This window comes from Magnolia sinica, chromosome 13, assembly GCF_029962835.1.
Source record: "Magnolia sinica isolate HGM2019 chromosome 13, MsV1, whole genome shotgun sequence".
In the NCBI taxonomy this organism is placed as follows: Eukaryota; Viridiplantae; Streptophyta; class Magnoliopsida; order Magnoliales; family Magnoliaceae; genus Magnolia; species Magnolia sinica.
In genome coordinates, this window is record NC_080585.1 from 32,026,631 (window position 1) to 32,045,654 (window position 19,024).

Sequence of the window (19,024 nt, forward strand, 5' to 3'; positions counted from 1 at the left end):
CACACTAGTTTCCGATGAAGATGATATTTTTGTTTTCACTTCATCTATCTCTATGTTAACTTATGAATAGGATGGATCTCAAAAATACATCACTGTGGGCCCAATAAATGTTTCAACGGTGGGTGTGACGGCTCCCACGGTTTTCAGCGGTGGGTCTACTTGAAATTTAGATCTATCTGGCTCTCTTTGTAATGCCATAAAACGATCTCTAAAAATGGTTGGACGGTATGGATACAACACATGCATCATGGTGGGGTCCACAGAGCTAGGTGACGTCACTTCAGTAGCGATTTGGCTACTGACCTTGTCAGTATCCAATCCGCGCCCGGCTTGTTCCGCCTTCTGACAGAGATAACAGCTGTCACACTCACGCGACGAACCGTGCACAACATGGGAGTGACGTGGCAATGGCACTCAATCCAAGAGAATATATATGTATGCAGAGACAGAGAGAGAGAGAGGGAGAGAGAGGTATTGAAGGTTTTTGATTCTCCAAAACCCATCATCGTAAATATCTCAGAAGAATCTCAACCATGTATAGGTTAGGGTTGTGCAGAGAAGTAAGGACCAAAGCTCAGGCAACGGCTCTGATTTGGCTCAGTTCCTATTCCAATCGTTCCAGGTATTTTCACTGGTTTCTTCCACTGGTGGTGATTTCTGATGATGATGATGATACAGCGCTATTCCATACTATCTATATGAGTTAGTTATCAAGCATTTGATATCCGGATGTCCTGTGCATGTATGCTGGATCCGGGCCTTTCATTTGCTGGGCCCTACTGTGTGTTGGGCGTGGGCCAGAAATCACACCAGCTTGATGATTGTAGCCGCTGAATCAAGGACTTTTAGAAATTACAAATGGGCGGGCTGCAGAAAAGTCCAGATTCTTGTGTACATTTGATCATCCATTTGATTAGTAGGATTAACTTACCGTGTTTTTTTTAGGGGTCATTTGGATGCCTATAAGTTTTTAAGTTGTGATTTTCACCTGAAAGTGACATGCTGCCTGTTTGGATGTAAGCTTTAAGTCATAGGTAAGTAGTGTTTTTTTTTTCTCTTTGTTTTTTGGTATTTGGGCAGCCTGTAAGTCACATTTAAGATGTGTATTTACCCCAAACAGAGCTTCGAGTATGGAATCGGTCCAAAATCTTATAATCATGTAAGAAACCTTGGCACAAAATACGCCATTGTGGTGAGCCCATCTAGACGAATCTTTGAGCCAATTCTTAGACAACCAATTATCAGGTAGACCACAAAAGTGGGCCCACATATTCGAAATGATTGTAATGTGGAGTAAGTAAGCAACAAGGAAATTATAAATACTAATAACAAATTCAAACATAAGTCTTAATTACTACAATTCCTCTAGGGCTGGGTGGCCTGGCCTATTGTCACCTTACCCAAGGGTCTACTATCACAACTTTCTTTCACCACCATTGTATTCAGTAATGAAAACAATGCATAGTTCATACAACACTATTAAAAGCATGAAAACAATGCATAGTTCATACAACACTATTAGAAGCAAGCTTTAAATTCTCATTTTAACACCAATCCAGAATACATGGAAGCTAAAGAAGAGATATCCGTCAATAGCTTGTTTCCAGGTCCAACTAATGATGAAATGCAACTATATCTTCACCTCTCCATGCCCTTGAATATTCCCAAACTTGACCCAACCCACTTGAAAAAAAAAACCCTATGCCTGGCCCAATCAAACCATATATAGTTAATTCTGTCAAGCTCAACCGATGGGACCCAACATACCATGGCCACACCCACATCTAACTATGGAATATGGGGCTAAAGTCCACAGTTCAATTCAATTAGTGAGTCCTACATGCATGTATAGCTCATGTGCCTGTTTCTATTCTTTCAGTCTATATTGTGATTCAAGTTTTGGGCTTGGTTGGGTTGGATCATCTAGCCAACCCATTTATAAGTTATTATATGGCAAAGAGGCTTGACCAACCAAACTTAACCCGAGCCATTTACTTAAACAGCCCACATTTTCTAAACCGAGCTTGACCCACTAATACGAAGCACTGTTTTTAAGATGAAAATACCCTTTGAATTCTCTCTCTCTCTCTCTCTCTCTCTCTCTCAAAAATCCTACTCTACATTTCGATTCCAATGCATTTCAACCAAACACAAATGAGGATTCAGAATCACCTTTATTCCAATGTAATTGCGACTTGGATTCCAATGCATTCCAAATTCAAGCTCCCAAACGGGCCTTTAATTCCCAAATGCCCTCACACATTAGATTACCCAGAGCAGTTAGAAGTGGATTGCCATCGACTTTGGCGGTGTGTTGATGCGGCAAAGTTCCGTGGGTGCCACATGATGTATGCGATATATCCACACTGGCCATCCATTTTGCAAGATATTTTAGGCTATGCACCAAAAAATGAGGCGATTGATGAGGATATCCAGGCATCATACCAGAGGAGGGCTGAGACAATCTCCTTTTGGGTAGATGACTATTACATGGGGCCCACTTGGCCCAATTCACATTCCTAGCCACGTTGAAGACCCCACGTGTATGTTCACACATATTTGAAGAACCTACACCGGGAAGATGCATGTGGGTTGCATATAGGAACTTAATGGACACATTGGACCGTTGGATTGGGTGGACACGATGATCGGACTGTTGGATCATCATCGGACATCTTGATCGTGGACCCCCATGGGCCATGAAATAGTTTAGTTATTTAGATTATTTTATTTTTGGTATACCTTATATTTGTATTGAGATTTGGGAGTTAGGAACAATTTTTAATTTATTAAGCGTCTTTATGTTGAGAATCTTATCTGAGAGCGTCTTTTTGTAAAAGGTTTTTTCTGATACTATAAAAGAGAAAGATGGGTGTGTGAAGCCCCAATGCTATTATTTTGAAAAAAAAAGTTATGTTTTTTCTTCTTCATATGATTTGAAGAATACTCCATGTGATTTGGAGTTGGGTGTGGTGTGATTCCATTCTCTATTCAACGGAGGTGCGAGACTTCCATCTATCATCATCTTTCTCTCTTCCTTTCTATCCAAGAGAGGTATTTTTCTAAAAAACTTTATCTCTCTTCTTCCCCTCCTATCCAAAACTATCCAAATCCTCATTTTCCTTAACTTTTCATCATCAAACTTCAACGCCAAAAGAAATCAATCATTGAGGACCCAAAAACCCTAGCCAACAACCCACACGTGCAAGCCCCTAGGCTGATCGTATGGACAACTACTAAATCCTTTGATTTCCTCTTGTTTCCTCCAATCAAAACGCCCTGATTCCCCATCCATAACCTTACCCTTAACCTTAGATCCCCAATTTTCTATTTTCCCCAATTTCCAAAAACTCTAATTCTAAAATTTCCAATTCCCATGAATTATAATTTTCCAAATTTCAGATTTTCACCTTCCTAACCCTAATCATAAAACCTAAAAAAAATGTCCCTTAAGTGTGGAACATGTCTATGCTAAATTGAAAGTTCAATCCTTCCATCGGGACTAATTTTAATTGATTTATGTGATTTCTTAGCATGCGGGCATGTGATTTAGGTTAAATCAGAATTTATTTCTAATTGTTTACTCTTAATTACTTTGTGGGTTGACATCTTTTGTTAATTGAATTACTTTATAGACTCTTTCATAATCTCCACGTTGCATGCTAGCATAAAATCACTTGTCCTACATCACAGATCCAAACCTCAAAGTGGATGACACCACAGAAAGTAGAGGGGACAATGACACCCACTGTTGAAACCTTCCTAGGGGCCACCGTGATGTTTATGTCCCATCCAACTTGTTCATAAGGTCACACAGAACTGGATGAAGGGAACCTCCATACCTTATAGGAAAGTGAAATCCCACCTCTCCCCCATGTAACTTGCTTGTAAGTGACTTACAGGTTGTAAGTCAATTACATGCATCCAAACAACGACCCCTTAGTGTTGGCCTATCAATGGTATGGCACACTGGATGAACTGTTTACATCTCGTGTTGGGTGTACACCAAAAAGCATACTAGTTGGGTGATTGTTGCCACTGAATGGAGGATTTTTAGGAATTACAAAAGGGCAGCTGGGTAGAATTCCAATTGCTGGTGTACATTCAATAGACAAAGATCATCCAATCAATTGCTAGGATCATCTGATTGTGTTTCTTTTGACATATGGCCTATCTGTGGTATGACATACTAGATGACCCGTTAGATCTCGAACACGTATGCCATGTGTATGGATATTGAGTGCTTGTAGACTAGATCTGCGTTTAACAATGCATACTTTCTCTTATCTTAGATTTGAGTTTAACAATGTTTCTTTATGGTTGCGCAACTGGATTGGTGGGGCCCACCTGGAATGATCCAGGCTGTTCATCTCTCTGTCTTTGTTATGGACAAGTATGCCATAAGAATCTTCTTCATTTGATGATCTTAACTTCTATGTTGGTTTGGATGGTTTAGCCATTTTTCCTCATTAAATGAGAAGAAGGTCAACTGAATATATGGGTAAGGGCATGGTCCTTTCATGATAGGTCCTACCTGATGAACAGTCCAAATCACAGTATTGTGGGATCCACTATATGGTTGCTGTCAGAAGAGAAAGCACCATTTTCATTTGGTCCAACATGGAAATTTTCCTCTTTCTTGACAGGGCATGTATACACTGCTCGACCTAGATTATTGGCATTGTTAGTCTGGCCAGCTCCCAGGACAGGCGGGGCCTACCTAGCTACATTTCTGTGATCCAGACTATTCATCTAGTAGGACCGTGGTGGTGTGAGAGACTCCATGTTGGGAAATCCCGGTTGGTGGATTGTTGGCCTACAAATTGATAGTTTAAATAAAAATTAGCCAACGTGAAGAGGTCCACCTTTTGGGCAGCTGGGATTGGTTGAAGGTGGAAGATTTTCAGCACAATGCCGTTGGGTCAAGCAAATGAAAGATCTTGACCAGTAGTGTGTCCTTTCTTTTGGTCCATTTCAGTTTTGGATCAGGATCAATATCAGGCCTTAGGGTTTTTTGAGCTAATGGACAGGTTTGATGGTGTGAATACATCAGGTGGGCCCCTCATCTGCAACATGTTGAGAGGAACACACCCACCTTGATTAGAGTGGGTGGTCTACCATGTTGTATATATAGAATCCAGTCGGTTCAGACCCTTATGTCTAGGCCAAAAAATCAGGCTGTTTTATGACTCAGGTGTGCCCTTGTGAAATTTAAGGGTGGGCCACTTAAGTTTTGGATCAGGTCAGGCCTTTAGTTTTTTTTTTTTTTCGTTTTTTGTTTTTGTTTTTTGAGTTGATGCATCTAATGGGCGGGTTGGATGGTGTGAATACATCAGGTGGGCCCTCATCCGCAACATGTTGAGAGGGACACGCCCACCTTGATTAGAGTGGGAGGTCTACCATGTTGTATATATAGAATCCAGTCAGTTCAGATCCTTATATCTAGGCCAAAAAATCAGGCTGTTTTATGACTCAAGTGTGCTCTTGTGAAATTTAAGGGTGGGCCACTTAAGTTATGGATCTTGTCAGGCCTTAGGTTTATTTTATTTTATTTATTATTATTATTATTTTTTTTTGAGCTGATGCATCTAATGGGCTGGTTGGATGGTGTGAATACACCGGGTGGTCCCCTCATCTGGCTGGTACAAGTACCATCAAGAAGTTAGGTTGGTATTGGTACCACTGGATGCACACCTTTGTTTTTGTTTTTTCCCTACATTTCTTGGAGAGGAAAGGATTTGGTGTTAAGAAAGTTGTTTGTTACTTGGATACTCTATCTTGTACACATGGCACATGTAGAATATCGTAGATCACTCATCTGGTGGGTCCCAAGTAGATGGGTTGTACCCCCAAATCTCATTGGTTGGATAGAGGACTTTCACCCCGTGCTTGACTTCTTCTTCAGCAATCCAGTTGTAAACCTGAAAGTCCTCTCTGTTCAGATGGCTAGGATGGACTAATCAGTTTGATTTTTGGTTTATGGTTGATCTACATTGGAGCCTGCAAGATGAAGGTTCGAGGTCTCATACATGTGTATCATATTTACGAGGATAGAGTTGATATACATGTCGGAACAGAACACGTGTTTAGCATTGGATCCTTCCCCGGTTACAAACGATTGTGCAGTGATAATGATTGGGTTGTCGAAGCTTCCATTCTTTTCCATTGATGGGATGGTTTATATCATTTGAAACAATGTTTCTCATATTTCCTCAAAAATGATTATTCAGCTCTGCGAGCTTCTAAAAATTGCTCTTGTTTGTGGATTGTTGGTCTTGCTTTGGGTTTTAGTGTTTTTTTTTTTTTTTTCATTTTATTCAGGAGGAGATTCGTTGATGCGTTTGAATGATAAGAGTAATGGATGTTCTCTTCTGATATGATAGATTTGACTGCCATTGATTTTGGTAAATCCAATTTGATGAAAACAACGCTTGCAATATCTGTAGATGATTTGAATTTTCAGACCATATATGGTTTGTACTATGCCATTAACTAATTTAATTGATGGGTGACATTGACTTGCAGCAGCTTATGTGAATGATTCATGCAATGATCACATCATGCTTTGATTAATGAATGTTTTAACATTCACAATCCCATGTGAGTGGCTTGCAATTTTTTATTAGCTAGGTTCATTCTTTTCATTGACAGTGTCTTATGGTCTTATGCTCCAGTTATATTTATTCTCTTAAACACACATGATGAATACCAAACTCAGTGATATCTCCAGATCGGCATATCAGCAGATGCATGCATGGAAAAGCAAGAACTTGCTAGCTTATAAAAAAATGCAACTCTCTCGCATGGGATTGTGAATCTTGAAACATTTCATTAATCAAAGCATGATGTGGTTATTGTATGAATAAACATCTGCTGCTGCTGCTGCTATGTGTTGGTGTGCATGCATGCGGGTTTCTGCTGATCTCCTGATCTGGAGATATTACTGAGCTTGTTGTTCTTTGTGCACTTAAGAGAACGAATGCAACTGGAGCATGCTATTAGACTATACAAAGATGAGCAGTAGAAATATTTCCTACTGTCACTAGTAGACCCTCGTTGCTGATACGAGCTCAACAGTCAAAACTGACTTGAACAGCAAGTCTACAAAATTACCATGAAGTAATCATGTGAAACTTCAATCTCCAGGTGATAAGGTGAGTACATAGATCACTTTCTGCTTTATGTTCCATCCACTCAGTATGGGCTGTAAACTTTGCATACCTTGTGCACGTCCTTGAGAGTCCTTGAGGAATGAGCATGCACTTTTACTTCAAATTCCAAATTCTTTATTGAGAAATACATATAATATTTTTTTTTTGAAAGGTAACACTACCAGGGATTGAACCCTGGATCACTCACACACACTCTACAGTCTTCTTTATTGAGAAATACATGTAATAAACAATACGTGATCTATTAATGACATCTAATGTGGTAATGCCTTCTCTCATTCCTAGAGAGACTAATCATTTAACCTATGATTTTCTGAAGAGAATGGAGTGCATAGTATAGAGATTATCATTGGGCAATCCCTTCCCCATTTCCAAGCTTCTCAGATTTATAATAAATTTGCATTATTTATACAGAAAGAAAGAGACATCCAAAGGGATAAAGAAAGCTGACTGTAAACTAAATGAATTGATGTTTCTTCAAACATCATCTTGAGGAAGCCTTTCTCCTTCTAGACTGAAGCTTTAGGGTTCATCTGGATGCAAGTTCATGGCTGAGGCCAACAGTGTACTGTTTCATGGATGGCTTTCTGGGTCCAAGATTGATGAGGGCTCTGAGGCCTTTCAAGTGGTTTATTTAAGGAAGATGATTCACATAGTGTGTGTAGTTGGTGGCATCAACACCGGACATAGTATACTTGTTTCAGGCACTTCACCTTTCACTAGGAGACAAACTCAGAGTAGAGGTCTTATCTAACCACTGGATATTAACCGTCACCCTCATGCTTGTTGTGTAGACCAAACAGGCCCATGCTTAGTGGGCAATGGCTACTTACGGATTCAAAGAGTAGAAGGGTCATAGTGCAGGTCTTGTTTTGAGAGATCAGTGGAGGGTGTTCAGTCCTCATATTAACAGATCTGTTCTACATCAATTTCTACACTGACAATGTTTTGATTAGTTCTGTTCGTAACTGGGATCTGTGAAAGATTTGTTGGCTTTCTTGTGCTTTGAGCTTCCCCACTTCTGCAGCTGGGACCTGACCCCATTGTAAGCGTGGGTGTTGTTATTATAGGCTTGGACTATTAGTATCGAGAGGATACAATATGGCTATGGGCATGGGTTAAGGCAGGATATGGCTGTAGCCTTATCCTATTCCTTTTGTAATTGTTTAGTGCATATTTTGCAATTAAATATCCAGAACACATTATATAATGTATTTACATGTTATATTGTGAATATAGTATGAAGGTTTGAATACGGTATGAATTTAAAACATGAATATTATGTTTCTTTCTATATATTGTTCTTTGTGCTCTCTAAATCTTTTTTAACTCTTCTTTTAAAACAGTAGGTTTTCTTTTTTCTTTTTTATTTTTAAATTTTTTTTTTTTTCACCCTTCTTTAATAAAACAGTATGAACAACTGTTGCTATGCCTCTGATGATCTTCCTGTTTTACGCTTGCTAGATCATTACATTCACCATCTTTTGCTACTGTAGCTGTTGAAGATATCTCAGGTTCTCAACCTGCAGAGGTACACAACTTGGGTGAGTAATCTTTCCAACTTGGAGTCAGGCTCTGTTTATATCTAAATTACTTGCAAATATTTAATGTATTCAATTCTTCGATATATGTAAGGTTTTTATAACGTTGATACAGTGTTGTAGTTATAATGGTATTGAGGCACCCGTTATGATATGGGGGTGCAATATTGTCTTTGTTATAATGATTGTATAGTTGATAAGGTCATAGCGAGCGAAGATATTGCATTATAACAGCCGTTATATGGGTTAGTTACTAATGTCTTATAAAACATAATTTCTCAATGGATAGACAGGTGTGTTTCAACCAAGATATGCAAACGGCTGTTACATAGTGGTAACGGTTTCGCATAACAGAAAAATGGCCAATTAGGCAATTACGGACCTTTAGGCTCCCATAATGTCTTGTTATGGGGGGTGTAATGGTCCATTATGGGCTGATATACATTTTTTTTTTCAAAAAAGAAAAAAGAAGGTTGTGTTGTCTGGATGTCTTCAATCTGTATAGAAACAGGGGTTCAATCGATCGATCAGACTAATCGACCAATCGAGTGAACCCTGGATTGAACAGATTGGTCTCTGGATAGTTTTGGACAGGTTCGATCGATTGAACTTGGAGGGTCGATCAATAAAGATAATTTGGAAAATTCATGGTAACTCTCTGGAGGGTTTTTTGGCATGTTTGATCGATTGAACATGTGGCTGTCGATCGATGGATGGTTGCTCGATCGATGTTGATTGATCGATGCTTAGATCGACGACGCGCGTGGTTTTACGTAATTATGCAATTTGTTTCCTATTCCAGGTGTAACACTATATATATGGGTGTAAAACGGGATTAGGGTATTAAAGGGTATCGAAGGGCTTGTTCTAGAGAGAGGCTAGTGTTTTGAGAAGGGTTCTTACATCTGTAAGTTCATCTAATCTCTTGTAATTCGTTTTCATAGTATATCGTTGTCACTTTGTGTCGTAGTTTTTTTCCCACAAGGGTTTTTCCACATAAAATCGTGTGTTCTTGTGAATGCTTTGTTTGTGTTTATCTTTTGCTTGTTTGATTCGAATTTGGGGTTTGTTTTTGCGGTCCCCCAACAAGTGGTTTAGAGATATACGTTGGGATTCGAGTTTGAATATGAGACGTGACGAAGAAAGGATCTAACGTGAGGTATGAGACAGAGAAGTTCACTAGAAAAAAATAATTTTGAACTATGAAAGGTAAACATGAGAGGCCTTCTAGTTCAACAAGGATTGCAACAGGCACTCCTTGTTATATCAAAACGTCTTGCGTCTATGAGCGATGAAGAGTGGGGAGAACTTGATCAGAGGGTGATTACCTCGATCCAATCATATTTGGTGGATGACGTTTTTTTATAATGTCATTGATTAGAAGACCACCATGAGACTTTGGACGAAGTTAGAAAGCTTGTACATGATGAAATCTCTCTCAAATCGTCTGTATCTAAAAAAAAATTCAATAATATGAAGATAGGGAAAGGGTTGGATCTTAATGAACACATTAGCGCATTCAGTCAACTACTTTCTAAGTTGACGAGTGTGGGGGCGAAGATCGAGGAAGAAGATTAAGCCCTAGTCCTGTTGAATTCTCTTCCAGAGTCATAAGAGACTCTCGTGGACACTATATGCCATGGTAGGGAGAGCATTGACATCAAAACTGTTATTTTAGCCCTTCATTTGAAGTAGTTGAGAAAGAATGACAGTGGCGGGGGTTCCTTTATGGATGCGTTGGTTGTTAGGGGAAGAAATTTTGAGCGGAAGAAGGGAAATTCTCGATCCGGGTCCGAATCTAAGGGTAAAGGGAAGATGAAGGACTATAATTGTGGGAGTTGGGGTATATGAAGAAGGATTGTTGGAATCTTAAAGCTCATCAAGCAGAGAAGTCACCGGATTCATCGAAGGAGGCTAATTTAGCGGAATCTAATGTAGGTACGAGTGGCTGTGATATGTTGTCGGTGTCCAAGGTCAGACACTTATATGATGAACGTAAGAATGAGTGGATTTCGAACACGGGGGCATTGTATCACATGTGTCCTCATCGGAGTTGGTTCACTAGTTATAGGGAGTACGATGGTGGCTAGGTGGCACTCATTGTTACGAAGGCACAATGGGGCGATAACTATCACAAGTTGATCAGGAATACTGTAACGGGTCAGAGCTACAATGTCTATAGCGGAATCCACATCGTCACATTTGTGGTATGCGCGCCTGGGCCACATGAGCGAGCGCGACATGAATGTACTTTCTAATCTTTGTTTGATTCCTGCATTTAAAAGTGTTGATTTTAATATATGTGAGCATTACATATATGGTAAACAATCATGATTGTCTTTTAAGTTTGGAAAACATATAAGTAAAGGTGTGCTTGATTATATGTATTCGGAAGTATGGGGGCCATTGCTTGTGGTTTCTTGGGGAGGATCATCGTTCTTTGTCACATTCATTGACGATTTTTTCAGAAAGGGGTGGGTTTATTTTTTGAAAAATAATTCCAATATTTTCGCCACTTTCAAGATGTGGAAGGATATGGTAGAAAAATAGTCAGGGCGGAAATTGAAAGTATTGAGGACATACAATTGTGGAGAATTCACTTCAAAGGAATTCAATTAGTTCTGTAAAGATGAAGGGATCGTGAGGCACTATATAGTAACACATACACTAGAACAGAATGGTGTGTCAGAACGGATGAATCAGACTCTATTGGAGAGAGATTGAAGCATGTTGAGCAATGTTGCACTAGGCAATGAGCTATGGACCGAGGCTGTCAATACGGCCTGTTATTCAGTGACTCGGTCCCTGTCTACACCTATTGGTTGAAAATTCCAGAAGAAGTGTGGAGTGGTCATGATGTAGAGTACTCATGGTTGCGAGTATTTGGTTGTGATGCTTACTCTCATGTATTGTCAGTTGAGAGAGATAAATTATAGACCAAAGGACGAAGAAGTGTACCTTTGTGGGCTATGGTAATGGTGTGAAAGGATTCAGGCTGTACGACCAAGTCATATAGAAGATCACGATTAACTGTCATGTCAGGTTTGATGATGATTCCTTGTTTTGTAAGAATGAACACTAGGAAACAAATAAGTCAGTAGTGATTGGCGTAGAAATTGAAAAATGTGAGACACAGGTAGAATCCCAACCGCAAGAAGAGGTATAAGAGTAGGTGGAGCAATCACCTGTGAGTAGAGATTCACCGAGAGATCGCAGATTACTGGTAAGATATAGAGATGACTCAAATGTTGCATTCGCTTTCATTATGGATGAGGGGGGATCCGTTTACCTTCTAGGAAGTATTAGATGACACAGATGCTGAGAAGTGGATGACAACGATGCAAGATGAGATGAATTCTTTGTACAAAAATGAGATGTGGGAGTTGATGGAGCTTCTTGTTGGCGTAAAGCGATTGGATGTAAGTAGATCTATCGGAAGAAACATGATAGATGCAAGGCCAAATTGGTTATGAAGGGGTATGCGCAGAAGGAGTGTGTCGACTTTAGTGAGATTTTTGCGCCTGTGGTCTAGTAGGTATCTATCCGATTTGTGTTGGCGCTGGTTGCCCAATACAATCTGGAACTGGAACAAATGGATGTGAACAGTGTATAAAATATTGGCGATATTATCGAAATATCGCCGATAATATCGGTGTCGCATAGCCGGTGTCGCCGGCTATGCGACACCGAAACCCCGTTTTTTTGATTCGCTCCCAAAAATCACGGATAATCTCGCCGGATTATCGGTATTTTCCAAAATATCGTCGATATTTCACTGTTCCTACCAACCACGGGTGGGAACTGTAGCCAACAACCCCCTTTGTTGATAAAAGGGGAAGTTGTCGGCGAAAAAATGTAAAAAAATAAAAAAATTACCTGTTTTTTTCGCCCGGATCTGGAGGAAGAAGCGAATTCAAAGCCTTGAGTGCAGATCGGCAATATCCGGTAAGATTCAACCCCAAAAATTTTTGTTTTTCCGTCGAAAAATCCTGCAACTTCTCGAATCTGCTTGCGGGGCGAGATCTTGACGGTTTTTTTTTTTTTTCCTTATTTGGGAATCTGGGATGAGGGAGAGGGATTTTCGGTTGAAATTTTGGAGAAATTGGTGGGATTTTGATGGAAATTTGAAATTTGAGAGGGATTTTCGGAATTTGGGGATCGGGCGGGCGTAAAAGGGGTCGCGTACGTGGTTCCGTACGCTGTTAACGTACCGAACACATTCTTCGGGGCCCACCGAGAATGTATCTGGTCGATCCATGCGGTCCGTCTGTTTTCCCATCTTATTTTAGGCGTTGAGACCAAAATTTAAGCATACCCAAAGATCGAGTGGACCATACCATTGGAAACAGTTGGAATAATGATTTCCACCGTTAAAACCTTTCTAGGGCCCACAGTGATGTTTATTTCTCATCCAACCTGTTCATAAGATCACACAGACATGGATGAATGGAAAACACAAATATCAGCTTGATTCAGAACTTCTGTGGTCCCCAAGAAATTTTCAACGGTAGATTTCAATTCATACTGTTGACTACGGTGTGATCCAGTTGAGGTTTGGATATACTTCGTTTTTAGGATCATGACCTAAAATTATCTGCTAAAATTGATGGAAGGAGTAGATAAAATACATAAATCACGGTGGACCCCATAGTTGAAACCTTCCTGGTTGATGTTAACTGCTTAAGTGAGCCGTACTAAAGGGAAAATGTGGTTTGGGAAATTCCAACCGTTGAAACCTTCCTGGTTCAACAGTGATGTTTAGATGCCATCCGTACCATTAATAACGTCATTACTGTTGAGATGAACTGAAAACAAAAATACTGGCATGAATCAAAACTTTTGTGGCCCCACAAATATTTCAACTGTGGACGTTTAATTATCACTTTTTAGGCTCAATTGAGCTTTAGATACGGTTCGTTTTTGGCATCATGTCATAAAATGAACTCACAAAACTGATGAACGGTGAGGATGTTTCACAAGCATCACAGTGGGCCCGACCTGAGCTTGCAGTGCAGGAAGGAAATCTCAGTCCTGCGCTGCATGGGGTAGAAAGGCTTCAAGGGTGGAAATCATTATTTCCACTGTTTCCTATGGTATGGTCCACTTGAGACCTGTATGAGCTTCAATTTTGGGCTCAACGCCTAGAATGATATGAAAAAACGGATGGAAGGTGTGGATAAACCACATAAATTCACAGTGGGCCCAACTTACAACATACTAAGTAACTTAGTAGTAAATCTGGTTTCTGCATTGGCTACAGACAAAAGCCGTAGCTAAAGACACCTAGAACCACAGCTGAACTCGCTGACGGAGTGGAGATACCTCGTTTCAACACATGGCATCGATTCCAGTGGGGTGGCTAACCCAAATGGCTACTGATGTCACGTCACCGAGCCATGTGGACCCAGCCATGATGCATGTAATATATCCATACCATCCATTAATTTGGAGATATATTTTTATGTCATGAGAAAAAAAATGAGATAGATCTAGAGTTCAAGTGGACCCCACCATAAAAAACAATGGAGACAGTGATGTCCAGCGTTCAAAACTTTTTAGGGGCCACTGAAATTTCTGATCAAGCTGATATTTTTATTTTCACTTCATTTATCTCGATGTTAACTTATGAATGGGTTGGATCTCAAAAATACATCACAGTAGACCCTATAAATATTTCAACGGTGGGTGTGATTGCTCCCACGGTTTTCTGTGGTGGATCCACTTTAACTTTAGATCTATCTCATTCATTTTCTCACTTGTAAAAGTAAAACGATCTCTGCAAATGGTTGGATGGTATGGATACAACACACGCATCATGGTGGGTCCACATAGCTTGGTGACGTCACTTCAGTAGCCACTTGGCTACTGACCTTGTCAGCATCTAATCCATGTCCCAAAAAAATAAAAATAAAATGGATTGTCTACGCCCCTGCCACCAGCCAATGGCTAGTGGTCGGTGCTCTGTGGGCCCCACCATGATGAATGGTGGATATCCAATCACTATTATTTTTCCTGTGGTGTGGTCCACTTGAGATTTATATTCCTATCATTTTTGGTATAAAGCCCTATAATGGTATGTAAAAATGGATGAAACATATACATCATGGTGGGGGTTGGACCGCACTGTCGTGGATGAGGCTGGGGCCGCACCTAATCCTTTACCCGTTACTCCATGTGGCTTTCATGCACATGTATTCATAAAGTAAAATCCAACCCGTCCATCCTATGAAATTGTGATTTTTACTCCAAATTCCCAAAAATCAAGATGATTAGTTAATTAAATGGGCTACACCAGAGGGAATAAGTTGGGAGATAACGTCCACCATTTACATGGACCCATCAAATTGTATGTATAAATCATAGTAGGCCCCATAAAGTTTACTCAGTATGCAATCTGCAGACTCTTTCCTTAATTGTAATTTATATCAAAATTTGATTTGATCTAACATCTTAACCCTTGAAATGATTTGGGCTTATTACACTGAATACGAGCCGATGCACTTTTTTTTTTTTTGTCCATTATTGCAAATTTGTATACTACTAGGGAGCAAAATGTCGTCTGGCTCGGGAAAAGGAGGAGCAAGGGACATTGGGTGGAAACATGGATGGCTAGTGGAGGGGAATAAATATGGAGCCATATGCAACTATTGTGGTCAAGTGATACGGAGTGGGGGAGTGTCTAGGCTAAAGGAACATTTGGCAGGGGGATACAAGAATGTGAAAGACTGTCCAAGTATAACAAGGCCAGAGAAAGGAGATGAGAAGAGTGTTGAATGAAGCGAAGTCACGCAAGCTGCAGTAAAAGGATTGGGAGGGATATGAGGGAGGAGCTACGAGGCACTGGACGAGGCCTAGGTGCTATCGACGAGCACGACGACGACGACGACGATGAGGGGATCATGTACCCCGATGACTATGTTACGGCTTGAGAAAGGAGTGATTTTAGACAAGTGATTCGTGAGTCTCGGGCTTCAGAGTGGGAGGGGGAGCAAAGAAGACGTATTGATGAGAGTAGGCCGTTGTTTAGGACGTCCTGACATGAGGCTGGTGGGAGCAGCAGACGATTTGATGGAGGCAGCGGGCATGGCCTACAACGCACGCAAGGCGCTCGTGTCCCAGATGCACTCATCGCAGGTGTTAATAAAAAAGATTAAAAAATATGTGGAGCAAGGGGCTCAGGGAAAAAGTGGGTGGCGCTATATCTAGGTGGTTCATCTCGAGCCATGTACTAGCAAATGCAGCAGCCAGTCCTCACTTCAAAAATATGATTGAGGAGGCGCAGCGTGCCGGGCCCGGCGTGAAGCCTCCCACGCCACAGGAGATTCTTAGCGTCTACCTTGATCAGGAGCACGAGGAGATGCAGGCTTGGGTACGTGGACTCACGCCGAACTGGAAGCAGTATGGGGTAACAATCATGTGTGATGGGTGGACAGGACCTACGAAATTGTCCATTATCAATTTCATGGTGTACTGTAGAGGACAACTGGTTTTCCTCAAATCCATTGATGCATCGGCAAGAATAAAAGATCACGAATACATATATGCTCTCTTGAAAGGAGTGATTAGAGAAGTTGGGTCCCAGAATGTTGTCCAAGTTGTGACCGACAATGGCAGTGCGTTCATTAAGGCGGGGAAGAAATTGATGAAGAAGTTCAATCTCTATTGGACCCCGTGTGCGGCACACTGCATTGATTTAATGCTCGAGGAGATAGGCCAGAGGGATTTTGTTAGGAAAACCATCCAGGATGCGAGGAGAGTGACAAACTTTATATACAATCACTCATGGTTATTAGCTGCAATGCGTAAGTGTTGTGGAGGGGACATCGTTAGACCAGGCGCGACACGGTTCGCCACGAACTTCATTGCACTTGATAGCTTATACAGGCACTGCGTGGGTCTGAGAAATTTGTTTAGATCCGAGAAATACATGGAGTGGAATCAGAGGAAGACTGAGGGTGCAAAGACCTCTTCGAATATAGTGCTTTCTGATTCCTTCTGGGATAAAGTCCACAACGTCGTTTCCTTCCTGCATCCGATGTACAAGGTCCTACGAGCCGTAGATAATGAGATGTGGCCTTCGATGGGGTCGATGTATGAGCTTATGAGAATTATGAGAGAGGAGATAATGACTGCAATCCCCACTTCGTATCAGTGGGTGATCAATATCATCGATCGTCGATGGACTGGGACTCTTAAGTTTGTTACGTTTACCTATCTTTTTTTTATCACTTGCACTTGCACTTTAAGCATCACTTCTGTTTGCATGTTAATACAACTGAGTAACTAATATTTGGGTTTCAGCATACTACCTGAATCCCAAATTTCATTATAAACGTCGGCTCCATGAGAATTGAGATTTGACGATGGCCGTTCACGAGGCGTTTGAACGATTGTTCCCAGAATCGACAGCGCAAGCAGGTTTCGGTAACCAGGTAATGCAATAAAATTTATTCCTTATAGCCTGTAGAAATATGAGTGATTAGAAATAATGACCTATGAATCCGTGTTTACAATTGTTGCGGTTTAGGGATGCGAGGGGTACCTTCTCATCCGCACTAGCAAAAGCATCGACTGAAACGATGATGCCGTGTGAGTATGGTAACATAATTAAGTAATTGCATTTTTATTTAAACTTCAAACTAAAACAAGTTCCTCATGGATATATAGGTGAGTGGTGGGCGATGTACGGAGTCGACACGCCCGCACTGCAGTTATTGGCAGTCCGTGTTCTCACACAGACTGTATCCTTCTCACCTTGTGAGAGGAATTGGAGCACATGGTCACTCATACACACCAGCAAGAGGAACAGACTAGCATATGAGAAGCTGCAAAAGCTCGTTTACTGTCATTACAATATGAAGTTAAGAGAGAGACAGTTGCGGGTAGACCGAGACATGGAGGAAAATCAAGACCCGTTAGACTTGTTGTCTATAGGTAACATGGCACAGATAGGTGATGATGATGACCCACTTTATGAGTGGGTCAAATCAGCTGATTTAGATGATACGGAGGGAGGCCCTGCTCCACAGGTAGCCGAGGGAGCAGCGGCTCTGGGTATCGATGTCGATTAGGTAGTAGAGGAACAGAAGGCGGATACAGACTCCTTTGATCCTTTGGTGAGGAATTCGGCACGTTTCAAAGAGGGTGAGGAAGCATCTTCACGGCCCCCTCCTCATCAAGTCGTAATGAGTGATGATGATGATGAGACTTAACCCCCACTTGACACTGGTCCTGGGGACGATGACGACGATGACGGTGATGAGGGAGGGGACGGACGCACCGACACTAGTATATGTGGTACTAGTGGGGGTGGGGGTGGCAGTGGTGGGGGGTACACAACGGCTCAGAGCCAACGATCCATTGGCCAGTTCACTGAAGAGCAGAGCTTTGACCATGCCACTCAGGACGAGGATCATGGATCTCGTCCACCATCCAGGGCAAGAGCATCAGAGCCCAGATATATGTTCGAGTGTCATTCGAAGAAGAAAGCTGGACGCACCGCGGTTGATGCTCTCACACGCAGCCTGTCATCTATGGACATAAGTTCAGATCAGGGGAGCTCCACCTCTGTCTCACCTTATGCTCATGGGGGATATCACGGGTATGGCCATGGCAGCTCTGACATTCAGTCACGCTCTTCTACCCATGGGTACAGGCAGCCGGAAGATAGTTCTTCGAGTCATGACCCTTTGACAGAAGAATATTCGGGGTACCCGTATGACTGACAACAATACTATCAAGGAGTTGGGGTTGGACTTGATCTATTCCCTCAGTATACTGCTCAGGAAATGTCGTCGATGTATGTCACACAATTCCCACGTCTAGGCGTACTCGTACAGTTTGGGGAGGATGACTATCAGAGGTACATAAGAGAGTGGAACAGTACTGCCAATATGTTGGGCAGCAGTACTACTCTCAACTGCCACGGGATCAGGACAATGATTACGAGCCACCTCGTCACTCTATGTGGGGATGAAACATGGGCAGAAATGTGTATTTTTTTCAATTCATTTACTTTTACATGTCTTAATTGTTGTAAGCTTGCATTTGTATTATATAAACTAATTTTGGTTACTATTTGAGTGATTTCTTACGACAACGCATACTTTTTGGCCCCCATTAAATGGAAACTTCTAATTTAATGCATTCTTTTTGCAAAATTTTCATTCCTGAATATGTAAATATGTGTATTTAGGCATGTCCTGAAGTTTCACTGAAAAATTCCACCATTTTCCCCATATTTCCCCATTTTTCCCTGCATTTCCGGTTATCGGCGATATTATCAGCGATAACGATATTATATCGTTATCT

General features: G+C 41.2%; 2 protein-coding genes across 3 annotated transcripts in view; both read left to right on the top strand.

The window, feature by feature from the left end:
• The first annotated feature begins 425 nt into the window (after positions 1-425).
• Positions 426-19,024, top strand: part of LOC131223473 (delta-1-pyrroline-5-carboxylate dehydrogenase 12A1, mitochondrial) — a 91,581-nt gene continuing 72,982 nt past the window's right edge. For both annotated transcript variants that reach the window (XM_058218901.1, XM_058218902.1), the window contains exons 1-2: positions 426-622; positions 8,637-8,716. In XM_058218901.1, the coding sequence (XP_058074884.1) occupies positions 534-622; positions 8,637-8,716 (169 nt within the window). In that variant the 5' untranslated portion in view covers positions 426-533. The remainder of the gene's footprint in view (positions 623-8,636; positions 8,717-19,024) is intronic.
• On the top strand, positions 17,230-18,515 carry LOC131223475 (uncharacterized). The gene is made up of 2 exons (XM_058218903.1): positions 17,230-17,302; positions 17,381-18,515. The coding sequence occupies exons 1-2, from the start codon at positions 17,293-17,295 to the stop codon at positions 17,782-17,784; spliced, it is 414 nt and encodes a 137-aa protein (XP_058074886.1). The 5' UTR covers positions 17,230-17,292; the 3' UTR covers positions 17,785-18,515.